The 21733-nt window shown below is 46.1% G+C and overlaps 1 protein-coding gene across 8 annotated transcripts in view; it reads right to left on the bottom strand.

Annotated features, from left to right (window-relative positions):
* LOC125456566 (dynactin subunit 1-like) overlaps positions 1-21733 on the bottom strand; it is a 216923-nt gene that overhangs the window by 54880 nt on the left and 140310 nt on the right. For all 8 annotated transcript variants that reach the window (XM_059650884.1, XM_059650863.1, XM_059650866.1 and 5 more), the window contains 3 exons: positions 15712-15816; positions 15379-15570; positions 9802-9918 (listed from right to left, as the gene is read on the bottom strand). In XM_059650884.1, coding sequence (XP_059506867.1) covers positions 9802-9918; positions 15379-15570; positions 15712-15816 — 414 coding nt within the window. The remainder of the gene's footprint in view (positions 1-9801; positions 9919-15378; positions 15571-15711; positions 15817-21733) is intronic.

The following is a 21733-nucleotide window of genomic DNA, read 5'->3' as shown; positions in this document are numbered from 1 at the left end:
GTTTTGTTAAAACAGCATCGATTGAAGCCTAGGATCAGGGTACCAGCACAAAGCAGTGGCATCACAAGGAAACTGTCAGCTCATTGCTTGATTCTGGAAAGCAACTTTCATTACCCATTACAGGTTACCGGTTACCTTCTGATGGCAGGTACATTGGGAAAATATTTACAAACTAAAAGGCCAGTACTAATTTTTTATAAATTAAATTAAGAACATAGTAATTAAAATCAAGACGCCAGACTCAGTGATGTGGCCATATCTGTCATGACATGGGAGCTGGGACCACATCTGCAGCAACTGTTGGCTGTTTGAGGATCTCCAGCTTAGAGTTGATGAGCTGGAGTCTGAGCTTCAAACGCTGTGACACATCAGGGAGGGGGAGAGTTACCTGGATGCTGTGTTTCAGGAAGCAGTCACACCTCTTAGATTAAATTCAGTCAGTGGTCCAACACTGTGACTATCAGTGAGGCAGGCAGAGGGATCCAGGGGATAGTGTTGAGGAATCCTCAGGCCTTAAGCGTGTCTGACAGGTTTGAGCTTCTTGCTCATTCTGTGGATGAGAGTGGGGGCTGCAGGGAGGATGGGCAATCTGACCTTAGCACCATCGTACAGGGGGCCATTCAAAAGGGGACACAAAACAGAAATGTCATTGTAATCGGGGACAGTGTAGTCATGGGAATGGGCACTGTTTACTGTGGGCAGGATCAAGGGTCCCTAAGAGATAATGGAAACTGCAGATGCTGGAGAATCCAAGATAACAAAGTGTGTAGCTGGATGAACTCAACAGGTCAAGCAGCATCTCAGGAGCACAAAAGCTGATGTTTCGGGCCTAGATCCTTCATCAGATGAAGGGTCTAGGCCCGAAACGTCAGCTTTTGTGCTCCTGAGATGCTGCTTGGCCTGCTGTGTTCATCCAGCTCCACACTTTGTTATCGAGGGTCCCTAAGGCTGTGTTTACCTGCCTGGTGCCCAGGGTCATGATATCCTATCTGAGTCACAGAGGAACTGCAGTGGGAAGGGAAAGGTCCAGGTACTAATGATATCAGCGGAAAGAGGGAAGGTGTTCTACTGACGGAATATGGGGGGCTAGGGGCAAAATGAGAAAGCTGAGTCAAAAAGATGTTGATCTCTGGATTATTAGTTGAGCCACAAGCTAAATGGCACAGAGGAACAAGAGTCAAGAGGTAAATGTGTTTCTCACAGAATGGTGTGAGAGAAATAAGTTTGAATTCCTGGGATACTGTGGAAGGAGGGAGTTATGATTAGATTAGATTCCCTACAGTGTGGAAACAGGCCCTTCAGCCCAACAAGTCCACACCGCCCCTTGGAGCATCCCACCCAGACCCATCCCCCTATAACCCACACAGCCCTGAACACTACAGGTAATTTAGCATGGCCAATCCACCTAACCTGCACATCTTTGGACTGTGGGAGGAAACCCACGCAGACACGGGGAGAATGTGCAAACTCCACACAGACAGTTACCCAAGGCTGGAATCAAACCTGGGTCCCTGGCGCTGTGAGGCTGCAGTGCTAACCACTGAGCCACTGTGCCGCCCCTATGGGACGGGCTCCACCTGAATCATACTGGGACCAGAGGCTGGTGAATCACATAACCAGGGCTATGGATAGGGTTTTAAACAAAGGACAGTGGGGAGGTTGGGGTCAGTTGAATGGTAAATTCAGGAAGAAGTCAAATTGGGGGGAGGGCTCAGCAAGGGTAATTAAAGTTTCCAGAATTAGTAATAGGACAGAGCGTGTGGAAAGGCTCAGATATTCCACTTGAGGCATAAAAACAAGGGGACAACTGTGAGAAGGTGCAGTCAACCCAGGAGAGTGGCACTAAGAAAGGAGTGGGAGAATCAGACACAAAAGGGAAATCAATTTGACAAATGTTTAAGGGGCGGCACAGTAGCTCACTGCTGCCTCACAGCGCCAGGGGTCTGGGTTCGATTCTATCCTCGGGCACCTGTGTCGAGTATTACACATTCTCCCAGTGCCTTTGTGGGTTTGTGGGTTTTCTCTACAATCCAAATATGTACAGGTTAGGTGAACTGATCACACTAAATTAGGGTTTAAGAGAATCCTAAGGCATTCTATGGATACATTAAAAACAAGGAGAAGATAGGATCACTCAAAGATAAAGGAGGGAACTTGTGCTTGGAGGCAGAGAACGTGGGTGAGATTCAAAATGAGTACTTGGCATCAGTATTCATCCAAGAGAAGGCTATACTTGTGTGGAGCATACTAATACAGATTGGCATTTTGAGATCAAGATGGAAGTCTTGAAGAGCATTTAAGTGATTGTCCCCAGAACCTGATGGTATCTCTTCCAGATTATTGAGGGTGGCAAGGGAGGAGATTGCTGGGGGCTTCACTAAGATCTTTGTATTCTCATTAGCCACTGGAGAGGTACCAAAGGACAGGCCAGTGGCTAATGCTGTTCTTCTGTTCCAGAAGGAAAATAAGGATAATACAGAAAACACAGACCAGTGAGTGTCACATAGGTGGTTGGGAAGCTATTGGACAGAATTCTAGGGGATAGGATTTGTGTATATTTGGAAAAGCATTGCTAATTAGAGACAGTCAGCATGGTTTTACGCAGGGCAGGTCATGTCTTACTAATTTGATTGAATTTCTTGAGGTGGTGACGAAGGTGATCGATGAGGGTAGAGCAAAGGATGATGCTAATGTGGATTTTAGTAAGGCTTTGAACAAGGTCTGTCATGATATGTTCATCCAGAAAATTAAGATGCCTGGGATCCACAGTGACTTGGCCAGATGGAATAAGCTTACCTACAGAAGACTTGTCAGTGATAGGGAACATGGTTTTGTGCAAGGAAGGTCATGTCTTACCAACTTAATCGAATTCTTTGAGGATGTGACAAAGTTGATTGATGAGGGAAAGGCTGTAGATGTCATATACATGAACTTCAGTAAGGTGTTTGATAATGATGGAGAAAGTGAAGGATACTGATTGTGTATGATCAGCCATGATCATAATGAATGGAGGTGCTGGCCCTAAGGGCCAAATGGCCTACTCCAGCACCTATTGTCTATTGACCAGGGTGTGCTAGCTAGATGGATAAAAAAACTGGCTGGGCAACAGGAGACAGAGGGTAGTAGTAGAAGAGTTTCTCAAATTGGAGACCTGTGACCAGTGGTGTTCCACAGGGATCTGTGCTGGGACCACTGTTGTTTGTGATATATGTAAATGATCTGGAGGAAGGGGTAGGTGGTCTGATCAGCAAGTTTGCCGATGGCACTAAGATTGGTGGAGTCGCAGATAGTGAAGGGGAATGTCAGAGATTACAGCAGAATATAGATAGACTGGAGAGTTGGGCAGATAAATGGCAGATGGAGTTCAATCCGGGCAAATGCGAGGTGATGCATTTTGGAAGATCAAATTCAAGGGCGAACTATACAGTGAATGGAAAAGTCCTGGGGAAAATTGATGAACAGAGAGATCTGGGTGTTCAGGTCCATTGCTCCCTGAAGGTGACAACGCAGGTCAATAGGGTGGTCAAGTAGGCATATGGCATGCTTTCCTTCATTGGGCGGGGTATTGAGTACAAGAGTTGGCAGGTCATATTGCAGTTGCATAGGACTTTGGTTCGGCCACATTTGGAGTACGGTGTACAGTTCTTGTCGCCACATTCCCAAAAGGATGTGGATGCTTTGGAGAGGGTGCAGAGGAGGTTCACCAGGATGTTGCCTGGTATGGAGGGTGCTAGCTATGAAGAGAGGTTGAACAGATTAGGATTATTTTCATTAGAAAGATGGAGATTGAGGGGGGGACCTGATTGAGGTCTACAAAATCATGAGGGGTATAGACAGGGTGGATAGCAAGAAGGTTTTTCCCCCCAGAGTGAGGGACTCAATTACTAGGGGTCATGAGTTCAAAGTGAAAGGAGAAAAGTTTAGGGGAGATATGCGTGGAAAGTTCTTTACACAGAGGGTAGTGGGTGCCTGGAATGCGTTGCCAGCAGAGGTGGTAGACGCAGACACATTAGCGTCTTTTAAGATATATTTGGACAGGTACATGGATGGGCAGGGAGCAAATGGACACAGACCCTTAGAAAATAGATGACAGGTTAGACAGAGGATCTCGATCGGTGCAGGCTTGGAGGGCTGAAGGGCCTGTGCCTGTGCTGTAATTTTCTTTTTTCTTTGACAGAGGGTAGCAGTGGAAGGGTGTACTTCAGGCTGGAGGTCCGTAATTAGTGGTGTTGTGCAGCGATCATTTCTGGGATCTCTGCTGTTTCTGACACATAAAAATGACTTGGATGAAAATGTAGATGCGTGCGTTATTTAGTTTGCAGAAGATACAAAGATCGGTGGAGGTGCAGTTAGTGCAGAAAGTTGTCACAGGATACAGCCAGATATCGATCAGTTGCAGACATGGGCGAAGAAATGGCAGATGGAGTTTAATGCAGGAAAGTGTGAGGTGTTGCTCTTTGGGAGATCAAATGTTAAGGAAACATATACCATTCACAGCAGGACCGTGAACAGCACTGGTGTACAGGGGGATCTTGGGGTTCAAGTACACAGCTGCCTGAAAGTGGCCATACAAGTAAATAGAGTGGCAAAGAAGGCGAATGGCATGTTTGCCTTTATTGGTCAGGGAACTGAGTACAAGAATCAGGATGTCATGTTGTAGCTTTATAAGGCTTTGTTTTGGCTGCACTTACAGTATTCAGGAAGGATGTGGAGGCTTTGGAGAAGGTGTGGGAGAGGTTAACCAGGATGCTGCCTGGATTAGAGGGTGTGGGCTGTAAAGAGAGACTAGAAAAACTTGGGTTGTTTTCTCGAGTGGCGCAGGCTGAGGAGAATTTGATAGAAGTCTGTAACATTATGAGATGCACAGATAGGGTTGACAGTCAGGATCTTTCTCCTGTAGTTGAAGCGTCTAATATTGGGGGCATGCACATAAGCTTAGAAAGAGTAAAGTTCAAAGGAGATGTGAGGGACAAGTTTTTTTTAAAACAGAGAGAGTGGTAGGAGTCTGGAATGCACTGCCAGAGGTGTTAGAAGGGGCAGATACGATAGGGGCATTTAAAGGACTTTTAGGTAAACACACGATTATGCAAGGAACGGAGGGTATGGAGCAATGGGAGGGAGAAGGGATTAGTTTCATTTGGTGTCATGTCCTGTACAACATTGTGGGCTGAAGGGCCCGAACCTCTGCTGTACAGTTCTATGTTCTGTGTTCTGTGTTACATTTCCCAGAATGTCCTGAGATGTGCAAACAAGGTGGGTTAGGCATAGAAAATGCAGGTTTACAGGGATGGAGAAAGGGTTTGGGTGGGATGCTCAGGGTCAGTGTGGACACAGTGGGCAAAATGATCTGCATCCACACTGTAGGGATTCTATGAAATTCACCAGGATATAACTTGTAAAGTTGATCGGGGAGCCAGTAGATGTGGGAAATTTGAACATTCAGAAAGGCTTTTCATAAAGTCTAATGCAAGAGATTAATGTGTAAAAGCATGGGACTGGGGATAGGGTGGTGCGCTTGATAGAAAACTGGTCAGCAGGAAACAAGGAGTGGGAATAAATGGGTGTTTTTCCAAATGGTAGGCAGTGACTAGTAGACACTAGTAGGCACTAGTGCTAGGACCCCAGATATTCACGATGTAGGTTAATGATTTAGATGAGGGAACTAAACGTAGTATTTCTGAGCTTGCAGATCCCACACAACAGGGCGGGAGGTGAGAGATAGAACAAAGAACAAAGAAAATTACAGCACAGAAACAGGCCCTTCAGCCCTCCATGCCTGCGCCGATCCATATCCTCTGTCTAAACCTGATGCCTGTTTTCCAAGGATCTGTATCCCTCTGCTCCCTGCCCATTCATGTATCTGTCTAGATACATCTTAAAAGATGCTATCGTACCCGCCTCTACCACCTCCACTGGCAACGCATTCCAGGCACCCACCACCCTCTGTGTAAAGGACTTTCTATACATATCTCCCTTAAACTTTCCTCCTCTCACTTTGAACTCATGACCCCTAGTAATCGAGTCCCCCATTCTGGGGAAAAAGCTTTTTGCTATCCACCCTGTCTATACCCCTCATGATTTTGTAGACCTCAATCAGGTCCCCCCTCAATCTCCGTCTTTCTAATGAAAATAATCCTAATCTACTCAACCTCTCTTCATAGCTAGCACCCTCCATACCAGGCAACATCCTGGTGAACCTCCTCTGCACCCTCTCCAAAGCATCCACATCCTTTTGGTGATATGGCGACCAGAACTGCACAGTACTCCAAATGTGGCCGAACCAACTATAACATGACCTGCCAACTCTTGTACTCCATACCCCGTCCAATGAAGGACAGCATGCCATATGCCTTCTTGACCACCCTATTGACCTGCGTTGCGACCTTCAGGGAACAATGGACCTGAACACCCAGATCTCTCTGTGCATCAATTTTCCCCAGGGCTTTTCCATTTACTGTATAGTTCACTCTTGGATTGGATCTTCCAAAATGCATCACCTCGCATTTGCCTGGATTGAACTCCACCTGCCGTTTCTCTGCCCAACTCTCCAGTCTATCTATATTCTGCTCTAATCCCTGACAGTCCCCTTCACCATCTGCTACTCGAGCTATCTTAGTGTCATCTGCAAACTTGCTGATCAGACCACCTACACCTTCCTCCAGATCATTTATGTATATCACAAACAACAGTGGTCCCAGCACAGATCCCTGTGGAACACCACTGGTTACAGGTCTCCAATTTGAGAAACTCCCTTCCACTACTACCCTCTGTCTCCTGTTGCCCAGCCAGTTTTTTACCCATCTAGCTAGCACACCCTGGACCCCATGTGACTTCACTTTCTCCATCAGCCTGCCATGGGAAACCTTATCAAACACCTTACTGAAGTCCATGTATACGACATCTACAGCCTTTCCTTCATCTATCAACTTTGTCACGTCCTCAAAGAATTCTACTAAGTTGGTAAGACGTGACCTTCCCTGCACAAAACCATGTTGCCTATCACTGATTAGCCGATTTTCTTCCAAATGTAAATAGATCCTATCCCTCTGTATCTTCTCCAGTAGCTTCCCTACCACTGACGTCAGGCTCACCGGTCTATAATTACCTGGATTATCCTTGCTACCCTTCTTAAACAAGGGAACAACATTAGCAAGTCTCCAGTCCTCCGGGACCTCACCCGTGTTTAAGGACACTGCAAAAATATCTGGTAAGGCCCCAACTATTTCCTCTCACGCGTCCCTCAATAACCTGGGATAGATCCCATCCAGACTTGGGGACTTGTCCACCCTAATGCCTTTTAGAAGACCCAACACTTCCCCCCTCCTTATTCTGACTTGATGAGAATTATCAAACATCTGTCCCTAACCTCAACATCTGCTATATCCCTGTCCTTGGTGAATACCGACACAAAGTACTCATTAAGAATCTCGCTCATTTTTTCTGACTCCTCGCATAACTTCCCTCCTTTGTCCATGAGTGGGCCACCTGTCCTCTAGTTGCCCCCTTGCTCCTTAAGTATGAATAAAAGGCTTTGGGATTTTCCTTGGGGGTGAGCTGCCTTCTTGAACCGCTATAGTCCATGAGGTGTAGGTTCATCCATAATGCCCTTAGAGACAGAATTCCAAGATTTTGACCCAATGACAATGAAGGAACAGCGATATATTTCCAAGTCAGGATGGTGAGTGGGTTGGAGGGAAATTTGAAGGTAGCCTCTTCTAGTGTCACAATGACACCATCTGCAAATTGGAGCAGCAGCACCTCATATTCCACCCCAGGAGCATCCAACCCAATGGCCGAAACATGGACTTCATCACTTAATAAATACTCCCCACCCCCAATCTCATCCCATGTCCAACCCTCCCTCTCATCCCCGCCTGCTTGACCTGACACAACCTGTCCATCTTCTCTCCTACCTACCCGCACTTCCTACTTCACTGACCAATCCCCACGTACCTTTCCCAGCCTCATCCCTCCTTTCTCTATTTATTTCTGATCTCCTTTTCCCTTCCACATTTCTGAAGAAGGGTTCCGACCCAAAACGTCAACTTTCCTGCTCTTCTGATGCTGCCTGGCCTGCTGTGATCCTCCAGCTCCACACTGTGTTATCTTATAACTTGAAGGTGGTGATGTTCCCATGTATCTACAGTCCTTGTCCTTCTCGATGGAAGTGGTTGTGGGTTTGGAAGGTGCTGCCTGAGGATCTTTGGTGAATTTCTGCAGTGCATCTTGTAGATAGTACACACTGCTGCTACTGAGTGTCGGTGGTGGAGGGAGTGGGATGTTTGTGGATGTGGTGCCAATCAAGCGGCTGCTTTGTCCTGGATGGTGTCGGGCTTCTTGAGTGTTGCTGGGGCTGCACCCATCCAGGCAAGTGGGGAGTATTCCATCACACTCCTGGCTTGTGCCTTGTAGATGGTGGACAGGCTTTGAGGAGCCAGGAGGTGAGTTACTCACCGCAGGATTCCCAGCTTCTGGCCTGCTCTTGTAGTCACTGTGTTAATGTGATGAGTGCAGTTGAGTTTCTGGTCAATGATACTCCCAGGATGTTGACAGTGGGGTATTCAGTGATGGTAACACCATTGAATGTCAATGGGCGGTGGTTAGGTTGTCTCTTGTTGGTGATGGGCATAGCCTGGCATTTGTGTGGCGCAAATGTCACTTGCCACTTGTCAGCCCAAGCCTGGATATTGTCCAGATCTTGTTGTATGTGAACACGGACTGCTTCAGTATCTGAGGAGTCACAAATGGGGCTGAACCTTGTGCAGGTAGAAAACTTGTCCGTGCTGTCAGCAATTTGATAAAATCTTTGACTGATGGCTCTAGGAATAGTGGGTCTTGACTTTCAGTGAGCTTCCCCAGAAAGGAGTGACAGTGATCATCATGACATATCTACACCCTTCAGATCTCCAATACTGTGGGAAGCTGTAAAACTCCTGAAGGGGGTATTAGATGAAGGGTAAAGGTGGTAATGATGAGGCAGCCTCATCACTACCACGTTTGAGAGGGTAATCATCTAATACCCCCTTCAGAAGTGCTGCTGCCTCCTTCAGGCTGTGTGTTTCAGCTCATGCAACTGTCTGCTGAAAAGATCATTGTTTCCTTTTGTTGCCTTGAGCTTTATTTGCTAATCTTCTAACGTTCCCTGGTGATTGACCCTGGAAGCCGCATCTCCTTCTGCTCAAAGTCATTGACGATTTTGAACAGAGTTTAAGCTCCGCCCAGCCTTCACCACTCCTAGGAATGCCATCTCAATTTCCCTAATCTTCTGTCATAACTGAACTGGCTCATCCCTTGAGCCGTTATTGGAAACCTCGTCTGTACTCTTCCCAGTGTACTCACATCCATCTGACTGTGTGACATCAAGAAGTGTACCTCAGACTGAAATCAGGGGCTTGAATCTGCAGGTTTTACCCATGCTTGTCCCAGGGAGGCGAGGCCTAGTGGTATTATCACTGAATTGTTAATCCAAACACCCAGATAATGCTCTGGGGACCTGGGCTCGAATCCTGCCATGGCAGATGATGGAATCTGAATTCAATAAAATATCTGGAATTAAGAATCTAATGATGACCAGGAATCCATTGTCGATTGTCGGGGAAAAACCCATTTGATTCACTAATGTCCTTTAGGGATGGAAACTGCCATCCTTACCCGGTCTGGCCTACATGTGACTCCAGACCCACAGCAATGTGGTTGATACTTAACAGCCCTCTGGGCAATTAGGGATGACACCCTCAATCTGTGAATGAATTTTAAAAAAAGCATCCTTCTTGCTCAGGAAGCTGAAAGATATGTACTTACCTTTGCATGAGCCTTGGTCTCAGCAAATTTGATTTTGAAGTCAATGATCTCGGGTGGAGGTTGCTGCTCTCTCTCGGCCGACGCTTCTTGTTGGCTCATCAGCTCACGGTTCACATCCTGCAAACAGAACACAAGGTCAAGGGTCAGAGGGTAGAGGGCAGTCAGAGTGAGTACAGCACTGAGTCAGGGACAGGTTGAGTACAACACAGGGTCAGGGGTCAGCTTGAGTAGAGCACAGGAGGAAGTTTGGCTCACCAAGAGTGTGTCAACACTGGACATCTTTTGCCTCTTCGCGGTCCCTATCCCTCTATTTCTTGCCTATTCGTGTATCTGTCAGGATGTCTCTTAAACGTTGCTATTGTATCTGCCAAAACCACCTTCTCTGACAGCTCATTCCAGGCACTTACCACCCTCTGTGTAAAAACCTTCATCTCAAATCTCCTTTCAACCTTTCCCCTTTACCTTAAACCTCCCAGTTATTCACATTTCTACCTTGGGAAAAAGGATTGCGACTATGCATTCTGTCCACAACTCTCAGAATTTTGTAAACTATCAAGTAACCCCTCAACCTCTGACATTCAAGTGAGAGCAAACCAAGTCTGCTCAATCTCTCCCTGTAACTAACACCCTCCATAGAAGCAACATCTTTGGGAAACCATTTCTGTTTCCTCTCCAAAACCTCACTGTCTTTCTGCTAAGTGTGGTGACCAGGGCTGTATGCAATATTCAAAATAACTGCAAAAGATTATGGTGAATCAAAAGAAATTCTTAAAGTATATCGAAAGAAAAAGAATAATGAGAGAGAGAATAGGATGAAAGTGGGCATGTCTGTTTGGAACAGCAGGACATGGACGAGGTCCTCAATGAATATTTCTCCTCTGTGTTTACCATGCAGAAAGACATCAGTCAGGACAGTGAGCATAGAACTTGGGATGTTATGTTGTAGTTGTACAGGACATTGGTGAGGCTGCACTTGGAGGACTGTGTTCCGTTTTGGTCACCTTGCTACAGGAAGTATGCTATTAAACTGGTAAGGATGCAGAAGAAATTTACAGGGATGTTGCCAGGACTCACGGGATTGAATTATAGGGAGAGGGTGGATAAGCTGGGGCTGTTTTCTTTAGAGTGTAGGAGACTGAGGGGGCTCTTTTAGAAGTGTACAAAATCGTGAGAAGCATGGATGGGGTGAATGTGCTCAGTCTTTTTCCCAGGGTCGGAGAATCGTGGACCACGGGGCATCAGTTTAATGTAAGAGGGGAAAGAATACGGAGGGGCAACTGTTTTACACAGAGGGTGGTACGCGTCTGGAATGAGCTGCCAGCAGAAGTGGTTGAGACGGGTACATTAACAACATTTAAAAGGCATTTGGACAAATACGTGGTTTGGAAAGGTTTAGAAGGACATGGGCCAAGTGCAGAGCAATGGGGTTAGTGTGGATGGACATTTTGGTCAGCACGGACCAGTCTGGGCCGAAGGGCCTGTCTCTGTGCTGTAGGACTCTATGTGGTCTAACTCTTTTACCATGATATTTGATGCAAATTAATTATTCAACTCTTCTAATATTTCATCCAAAATAAATTGCTGTAGAAACTGAACAAGTCTGGCAGCATTTAAGGGCTGAAACAGAATTAAACCTTTTGAGTCCAGTAATTCTTCATCGAAATGTCCCTTCTGCCATTTCCTTGTCCCCATTTTTTCCCCAGCCTCATTCTCTAGGGGTTCGACGTTCAGTTTGCCTTCTCTCTTCCTTTTTATATGTTTAAAGAAGCTCGTGCCATCCATCTTGATATTGCCAGCAAGTTGGCACTCAAAGTTGATCTATTCCCTGAATTTATTTTCTGGGACGTATGCTGCTGGTTCAAAGCAAACTTGCTCAATTCTCTGGCTTGCCACTAATCTTTGCCAAATTGTATGGTTTTTCTTTCAAGCTGATGCTAACTTTAACCCCGGTTGACCCATCCCCTTCATAGGAATACATTTTTATGGTCAGCCATGAAGTTATTTTTTTTTAACAAGATCGGCCCCTGTTTCTCAGCCACATGTGCTGCTATACCCCTCGAGTCCATTCTAGCCAGCTCTGCCCTCATTCCTGAGATAACAAGGTGTACAGCTGGATGAACATAGCAGGACAAGCAGCATCACAGGAGCAGGAAGACAGATGTTTCCAGCCTAGACCCTTCTTTAGTCTAGCCCGAAATGCCAAGTTCCTGCTCCTATGCTGCTGCTTGGCCTGCTGTGTTCATCCAGCTCTACATCTTGTTATCTCAGATTCTCCAGCGTCTGCAGTTCCTACTATCTCTGCCCCCATTCCTTTTGTAATTATCCTTCTGTATGCTGAGCATAGTTGTTCTTGACTCAAGTTCCTCCCCCTCAAAGTGAATGCTTAACTCTGCCATATTGTGGTCAGTGTTTCCAAGGGATGCTCTTACTCTGAGATCGTTAATTAAACCTGCCTCATTATGCACCACCAGATCCAAAGAGTCTGCTCCATGGTTAAATCTACAACATATTGCTCTGGGACACTGTCTTCACTACACTGAATTCGTCCTCATGGTTTCCTCTGCTAATCCGAGCTCCTAATCTAACTGAAGATTAAGAGCACCTATGATTAATGAATTGCAATGTATTGCTGCTGGAAATGCTAGGCACTACTCTCACCAATGCCTTCTTTCCCTTTTGAACCTCTTACCATCACTCATACGGATTCAACATTTTCCAGTTCAAGACAATTTCTTGTTATTGTACATATTAAGACCATAAAACAGGAGTGGAAGTAAGGCCATTTGGCCCATCAAATCCACTCTGCCATTTAAATCATGGCTGATGGGCATTTCAACTCCACTTCCCTGCACTCCCCCCGTAACCCTTGATTCCTTGTGAGATCAAGAATTTAATCGATCTCTGCATTAAAGACAATTAACGTCCCGGCCTCCATTGCACTCCGTGGCAATGAATTCCACAAGCCCACCACTCTCTGGCTGAAGAAATGTCGTCTCATTTCAGTTTTAAATTTGCTCCCTCTAATTTTAAGGCTGTGTCCACGGGTCCTAGTCTCCCCGCCTAATGGAAACAACCTCCCAGCGTCCACCCCTTCTAAGCCATACATTATCTTGTAAGTTTCCAATAGATCTCCCCTCAACCTTCTAAACTCTAATGAGTACAATCCCAGGATCCTTAGCCGTTCATCGTATGTTAAACCTACCATTCCAGGGATCATCCGTGTGAATCTCTGCTGGACACGCTCCAGGGCTAGTATGTCCTTCCTGAGGTGTGGGGCTCAAAATTGGACACAGTATTCTAAATGGGGCCTAACTAGAGCTCTATAAAGCCTCAGAAGCACATCGCTGCTTTTATATTCCAACCCTCTTGAGATAAATGACAACATTACATTCACTTTCTTAATCACGGACTCTATCTGCAAGATAACGTTTAGAGAATCCTGGACCAACACTCCCAGATCCGTATTCCATCCAGCATCAACAACACCATCGCACCACCCCCTCTATCCTGCCTGTCAGTTAAAAAAAAATCACATACCCCTGAATATTTAGTACCCAGCCTTGATCTCCTTGTAACCATGCACCCATAACAGCTGTTTGTGTCATGAATCCATTTATTTTGGACTGAATTCTTTGCACATTCAAATATCAAGCCATTACTTTTGTCTTTTTACTCTTACTTCTCTTCAATACTTTGTTGACTGCTGTTCTCCCTCAGAGTCACAGAGGGCTGTTAGTAAGTCGGTGTTGGGTCCACTGCTGTTTGTCATTTTTATAAATGACCTGGATGAGGGCGTAGAAGGATGGGTTAGTAAATTTGCAGACGACACTCAGGTCGGTGGAGTTGTGGATAGTGACGAAGGATGCTGTAGGTTGCAGAGAGACATAAATAAGCTGCAGAGCTGGGCTGAGAGGTGGCAAATGGAGTTTAATGCAGACAAGTGTGAGGTGATGCACTTTGGTAGGAGTAATCGGAAGGCAAAGTACAGGGCTAATGGTAAGATTCTTAGTAGTGTAGATGAGCAGAGAGATCTCGGTGTCCATGTACACTGATCCTTGAAAGTTGACACCCAGGTTGACAGGGCTGTTAAGAAGGCATACAGTGTTTTAGCTTTTATTAATAGAGGGATCAAGTTTCGGAACCAAGAGGTTATGGTGAAGCTGTACAAAACTCTGGTGCGGCCGCACTTGGAGTATTGTGTACAGTTCTGGTCACCGCATTATAAGAAAGATGTGGAAGCTTTGGAAAGGGTGCAGAGGAGATTTACTAGGATGTTGCCTGGTATGGAGGGAAGGTCTTACGAGGAAAGGCTGAGGGACTTGAGGCTGTTTTCATTAGAGAGTAGAAGGTTGAGAGGTGACTTAATTGAAACATATAAAATAATCAGAGGGTGAGATAGGGTGGATAGGGAGAGCCTTTTTCCTAGGATGGTGACGGTGAGCACGAGGGGGCATAGCTTTAAATTGAGGGGTGAAAGATATAGGACAGATGTCAGAGGTAGTTTCTTTACTCAGAGAGTAGTAAGGGAATGGAACGCTTTGCCTGCAACAGTAGTAGAATCGCCAACTTTAGGTACATTTAAGTCGTCATTGGATAAGCATATGGATGTACACGGAATAGTGTAGGTTAGATGGGCTTGAGATCGGTTCGACAGGTCGGCACAACATTGAGGGCTGAAGGGCCTGTACTGTGCTGTAATGTTCTACGTTCTATGTTCATACCTCCTATGTTCACATAAAAACCATTTAGATAAATGACGAAAAGCAGTGGACCTAGCTCCAACCATTGTGGCACATCAGTGGTCACAAGCTTCCAGTCTGAACAGCAACCCTCTAACATTCAGCCTGTCTCCGACCTTCGAGCCAGTTCTGTAACCAAATAGCTAGTTCCCCCTGTATCCATGTGAGCTAACTGTGCTAACCAGTCTACCATGAGAAACCTTGTCCAACACCTTACTGAGGTCCATACAGATCACATCTACCACTCTGCCCTCATCAATCCTCTTCATTGCTTCTTCAAAGAAAAGTCAATTAAGTTAGTGAAGCATGATTTCCCATGCACAGAGCCAATCAGTCCTTGCCTTTCCAAATAGACGTACATCCTGTCTCTCAGGATTCCCTCTAACAACTTACCCACCACCGATGTCACCATCTGTAGTTCCCTGGTTTTTCCTTACCACCTTTTTTAAAATAGTGGCACAGATGCAGTCATACCCTTCTGCTTTATGACCTTACATTTCCCTTCTCCCAAACCCTGCCCCTCTCTAATTTATTTAAAGCCTTCACTACAGCCAGAGTTACTTGATTTGCTAGCACACTGGTTCCAGTTTCATTCAAGCTTATCCCGCAGAATATGCCTCTCTACCCCAGTTGCGATGGCAGAGCCCCATGAACTGAAACCCATTCCATCCACACTTATCCTTGGGGTACGCAGTTAACACCTTGATGTTATTTACATTATTTCAAGCTCAGGATTAATTCAGAGACTAATTTAAGACGGAAGGCGGAGACAGGGCCTGTGAGCCGTTTGCCAGGGACGGGGGCCATCAGCCACTCAGTGGGGATGGGGGCCACGTACCTGGAGATGGGAGGTGAGTTCACGGTACTTTTTGATTGTTTGTTGATAATCAGCTACTGTCTCCTGAGCAGCTTCTACTCGCTTCTCTGCTTCCCGGACTCGAGCAGCTCCCAAATCCAGCTGTTCCCTTAATTCCAGCTCCGTTTCCCGGGCATTCTCTTGCAATTCGTCATTCATTTCATTTATGGCTTCCTATAAAACATGGAAACCCAGTGAAACAGACCGATTATATAGCCTTGGTCAGAGTGACTCATACCCCATGATCCTTTGTGATCCCTGATCCCCTCCCCATTAGACAGATTATGACGACATCGGGATCTAGCTGACTCTCACCAGATCACTGACGGTCTCTCGTAGTTCCCGCACTTTCTCCTCCAGATCCAGATTCCGTTCAGTTAGAGTTTCCACCATTTCCTCAGCTCCCAAAGCCGCATCAACCTGGGAAAGATAATCACAGCGAGCTTACCGGCTGCAACAGGAACAGGCCATTCAGCCCCTCGGGTCAGTGAGATACGAACAGGCCATTCAGCCCCTCGGGTCAGTGAGAAAGGAACAGGCCATTCAGCCCCTCGGGTCAGTGAGAAAGGAACAAGAACAGGCCATTCAGCCCCTCGGGTCAGTGAAACAGGAACAAGAGCAGGCCATTCAGCCCCTCAGGTCAGTGAGACAGGAACAGGCCATTCAGCCCCTCGGGTCAGTGAGACAGGAACAGGCCATTCTGCCCATCGGGTATGTTTCAATGAAATGGGTAAAGGCCATTCAGCCTTTCAAACCTTTTGTATTAAAAATTCCCTTGTGGGACGTGGTGGTCACTGATTGGGTCAGTTATAACTTCTGGCGTTAAATACTAAATAAAAAACCAAAAGAACTGTGGATATTGTAAATCAGGAGCAAAAACAGAAGTTGCTGGAAACTCTCAGGGTGTCTGGAGAATCTGTGAAGTGAAACAGGGATAACATTTCAGGTCTGGAGACCCTTCCTCTATTTTTCTTAAATTATGGAGCACTGTGTCAGTTTCTGGCTGCTCTCTTATAGGAAGGATATCATTAAATTTATTCCAGAACCCTCACCCCATCCCCCTCTCTGATGAAGGGTCTAGGCCCGAAACGTCAGCTTTTGTGCTCCTGAGATGCTGCTTGGCCTGCTGTGTTCATTCAGCTTCACACTTTATTATCTTGGATTCTCCAAGGTTGAGAGGTGACTTAATTGAAACATATAAAATAATCAGAGGGTTAGATAGGGTGGATAGGGAGATCCTTTCTCCTAGGATGGTGACGGCGAGCACGAGGGGGCATAGCTTTAAATTGAGGGGTGCAAGATATAGGACAGATGTCAGAGGTAGTTTCTTTACTCAGAGAGTAGTAAGGGAATGGAACGCTTTGCCTGCAACGGTAGTAGATTCGCCAACTTTAGGTACATTTAAGTCGTCATTGGATAAGCATATGGATGTAAATGGAATAGCGTAGGTTAAATGGGCTTCAGATCGGTATGACAGGTCGGCACAACATCGAAGGCCGAAGGGCCTGTACTGTGCTGTAATGTTCTATGTTCTATGTTCCAGCATCTGCAGTTCCCACTATCTCTGATATCATTAAATTGCAGTGAGTTTAGAAAAGGATATTGCCGGGAATGGAGGCTTTCAGCTATATGGAGAGGCTGGAGAGAGAACAAAGAACACAGGCTCTCCTTGATCCACCCTGTTCATTATGTCCTGAAGGAATTCTAGCAGATTTGTCAGGCATGACCTCCCTTGATGAAACCATGCATATCTACATTGTGTTTGCAAAGAAGACTCTGAACATTATTAGAACATAGAACATTACAGCACAGCACAGGCCCTTCGGCCCTCGGTGTTGTGCCGACCTGTCATACCGATCTCAAGCCCAACTAACCTACACTATTCCACGTACGTCCATATGCTTATTCTTTATTCATTCACAGGATGAGGGTGTCGCTGGCTCAGCAACATTTATTGCTCATCTCTAAATGCTGAGAGGGCAAGTTAAGAATCAACCACATTGCTGTGGGTCTGGAATCACATGCAGGTCACACCAGGTAAGGGTGGCAGTTTGCTTCCCTAAAGGATATCAGTGGTTTTTCCAATTATTGGCAATGGATTCATCATCATCATTACATTCGAACAAAAAAAATTACAGAACAGGAACAGGTCCTTCAGCCCTCCAAGCCTGCGCCCAACTAGATCCACTATCATAACCTGTCACCTATTTTCCAAGGATCTGTATCCCTCTACTCCTTGCCTATTGACATATCTGTCTAGATACATCTTAAATGACACTATCGTGCCCACCTCTACCACCTCCGTGGGCAACGCGTTCCAGGCACCCACCACCCTCTGCGTAAAGAACTTTCCACGCATATCTCCCTTAAACTTTCCTCCTCTCACTTTGAACTCATGACCCCTAGTAATTGAGTCCCCCACTCTGGGAAAAAGCTTTTTGCTATCCACCCTGTCTATACCCCTCATGATTTTGTAGACCTCAATCACAACCCCCTCAATCTCTGTCTTTCTAATGAAAATAATCCTAATCTACTCAACCTCTCTTCATAGCTAGCGGTCTCCATAGCAGGCAACATCCTGGTGAACCTTCTCTGCACCATCTCCAAAGCGTCCACATCCTTTTGGTAATGTGGCGACAAGAACTGTACACAGTACTCCAAATGTGGCTGAACCAAAGTCCTGTACAACTGTAACATGACCTGCCAACTCTTGTACTCAATACCCCATCCAATGAAGGAAAGCATGCCATATGGCTTCTTGACCACCCTATTGACCTGCGTTGCCACCTTCAGGGAACAATGGACCTGAACCAGATCTCTCTGTTCATCAATTTTCCCCAGGACTTTTCCATTTACCACATAGTTCCCTCTTGAATTGGATCTACCAAAATGCATCACCTCGCGTTTGCCTGGACTGAAATCCATCTGCCATTTATCGGCCCAACTCTCCAGCCTATCTATATTCTGTTCTAATCCCTGACAGTCCCCTTCACTATCAGCTACTCCACCAATCTTAGTGCCATCAGCAAACTTGTTGATCAGACCACCTACACCTTCCTCCAGATCATTTACATATATCACAAACAACAGTGGTCCCAGCACAGATCCCTGTGGAACACCAATGGTTACAGGTCTCCAATTTGAGAAACTCCCTTCTACTACTACCTTCTGTCTCCTGTTGCCCAGCCAGTTTTTTATCCATCTAGCTAGCACACCCTGGACCCCATGTGACTTCACTTTCTCCATCAGCCTGACATGGGGTACCTTATCAAATGCCTTACTCAACTCCAGGTATATAACATCTACAGCCCTTGCCTCATCTATAGGCTGGTTAGTATGAGGTGAAATGAGGAAGGAGCATGAGCCTGTGCAATCAAATGAACCTGTTGGATTATAACCTGGTGTTGTGTAATTTTTGAGCTTGTTATACCCAGTTCAACACTGGCAACTCCACATCAGAAATGCTGTTCAACATTGAGGAATACTGATTCATCATCCAAGGGAGGACGGTATGTGGTAATCAGCAGGAAGATTCCTTGCCCATGTTTAACCTGAAGCCATGAGACTTCATGGGGTCCAAAGTCAATGTTGAGGACTCCCAAAGCAACTCCTTCCCGACTGTGACCCACTATACCAACCTCTCTGCTGGGTCTGTCCTGTCGGTGGGACAGGACATATCCAGGGACAGTGGTGGTGGTGTCTGGGAAATTGAATTACAGAGGGAAGTTGAGAATTATTGGCTCTGGAGTCACACTGATGCTAGACCATGTGACAGTGACAGATTTTTTCCCCCGAGAGAACATACCAACAACAGTTAAAAGATCGGTTTGAAATGTAATTCCAATTCCACCATCTGCCATGGTGTGCTTTGTACCTGGGTCCCCCGATTACTAGGCCACGAGGCCATCACCTACCCTATTCCAAAGGAACATCAAGAGGCCATTTAGCCTGTGAGAGAAATAGGAAAGGTAGATGTGGGAGTGAGTGGAGGAAAGGATGAAGGTGAGTAAGTTGCATGGGAGATGGAAGGAGTAACAAAAAGAGCTTGCTGGAAAAGCTCAGCAGGATTTTTTTTATTCATTCATGGGATAAGGCATTGTTGGCCGGGGAACAGGGTGGTGTGTTACAGTGGCAGGCAACAACTCGTTCAGGGTCTTTTTTGCAAGCAGAATGCAGATGTTCTGTGAAGTGGTCGCCAAGTCTACGCTTCGTTTCCCTGAAGTACAGGAGACCACATTGTGAGCAGCGAATGCAGTGACTAGATTCTGGGAAGTGCAGGTGAAGTGTTGCTTCACCTGGAAGGTACGTTTGGGCCCTTGGATACTGGGGAGGGGGGAGGTAAATGCACCTTCGCTCGTTACAGGGGAAGGTGCTGTGGGGAGGTGTTGGGGGTGAAGGAAGTGTGGACCAGGGTGTCCTGGAGGGAACGGTCCCTGCAGAAGGCGAACAAGGGAGTGGAGGGGAATGTGTGCCTGGTGGTGGCATCTTGCTGGAGGTGGCAGAAATGGTGTCTGACGATCTTCTGGACTAGGATGCTGATGGGATGGTAGGTGAGGATAAGGGGAACCCTATCGCTGTTGCGGGAGGGAAGAGAAGGGGTGAGGGCGCAAGTGCGGGAGATGGGTTGGACACGGTTGAGGGCCCTGTCGACAACGGAACCTGGGACTCCTCGGTTGAGAAAGAATGTGGACATTTCGAAGACTCCCTTGTCGAAGTTGGCCTCATCTGAACATACGTGACGGAGACGGAGGAACTCAGAGAATGGGATGGAGTCTTTCCAGGAAGTGGCGTGTGAGGGTGCATAGTCCAGGTAGCTGTGGGAGTCGGTGGGTTTGTGATGGATATTAATACTCAATTTATCCCCAGAAATGGAAACAGAAATGTGGAGTAAGGGAAGGGAGGAATCAGAGATAGACCAGGTGAAAGTGAGCACAGGGTGGAAGTTGATGAACTTTTTCAATTCTAGACAAGAGAGAAAAGCAGCACTGATGATGCCATTGATATAGCGGAGAAAGAGTTGTGGGTGGGAGCCGGATTAGGACTGGAACAAGAAATATTCCACGTACCCCATAAAGAGACAGGCATACTGGGGTCCATGACAGATCCAAAGTATTTGTTCAGCTTCTCTGCCATCTCTTTGTTGTCCATTGGGAATTCACCGGATTCTAACTGCAACGGACTTATACTTGTCTACACTAGTCTTCTTCTGTTCACATATCTATAGAAGCTTTTGCAGTCAGTTTTTATGTTTTCTGCAAGCTTACTTTCATATTCTATTTTCTCCTTCTGAATTAAATCCTTTGTCCTCCTCTTGTTGAATTCTGAATTTCTCCCAGTCCTCAGGTTTGCTGCTTTTTCTGGCCAATTTATCAGCCTCCTCTTTAGCTTTAACACTGTTCCTGATTTCTCGTTAACCATGGTTGACCCGCTTTCCCTGTTTTCCTCTTATGCCAGACAGGGATGTACAATTGTTGAAGTTCATCCATGGGCTCTTGAAATGCCTGCCATTGCTTATCCATCATCACCCCCTGTAGGAGCCTTGGCCTGTTTATACCATCAGAATTAGCTTTAAGTTTAGGACCATGGTTTCAGATTTAATTGTGTCACTCTTCATCTTAGTGGAGAATTCTACCACATTATGGTCACTCTTCTCCAAAGGATCTTGCACCACAATGATGCTAATTAATCCTCTCTCATTACACAACACCCACTCGAGATAGGGAACCAACTCAAGAGGAAGCCAAACATATCAGTCAAAGAAAACCATCCCTCATACTTTCTAGGAAATCCTCCTCCACCACATTGCTACGAGTTTAGTGCGTCCAATCAATATGTAGATTGAAGTCACCCATAATAACTGCTGCGCCCTTCCTGCATGCATCTCTAATTTCCTGCTTGATACAATCCCCAACATCATACCTACTGTTTGGTGGTCTGTACACAACTTCCCCCAATGTCTTTTTCCCTTTGGGATTTTGTAGCTCTACCCATACAGATTCCAGGTTAATGCCCTCTCTTACTATTGCGTTAATTTCCTACTTAACCAGCAACACTACACCCACCTCCCTTTCCTTTCAGTCCGTATTTTCTAAAAACTGAATAACCCTGGATGTTGAGTTCCCATCCTTGGACACCAGGTGGAGCCAGGTCTCTAGCACCACCCTTATCAACAGGTTCAATAAAGTCAGAGGTGGATCTGGGTCCATGGAGTGCAGTCAGTTCAGAGGGAGACAGATTAGATTTGGTGAGGGGGCAGAAAAATTGAGGCAGCCAATGTCACATCGACAATTCTCAATGAACACGTTGTGCGCAGGTAGAGAGCCAGTGGGACGGGTCC

The sequence above is a fragment of the Stegostoma tigrinum genome, chromosome 1, assembly GCF_030684315.1.
Source record: "Stegostoma tigrinum isolate sSteTig4 chromosome 1, sSteTig4.hap1, whole genome shotgun sequence".
Taxonomy (NCBI): Eukaryota; Metazoa; Chordata; class Chondrichthyes; order Orectolobiformes; family Stegostomatidae; genus Stegostoma; species Stegostoma tigrinum.
This window is presented reverse-complemented; position numbering and strand designations above follow the sequence as displayed.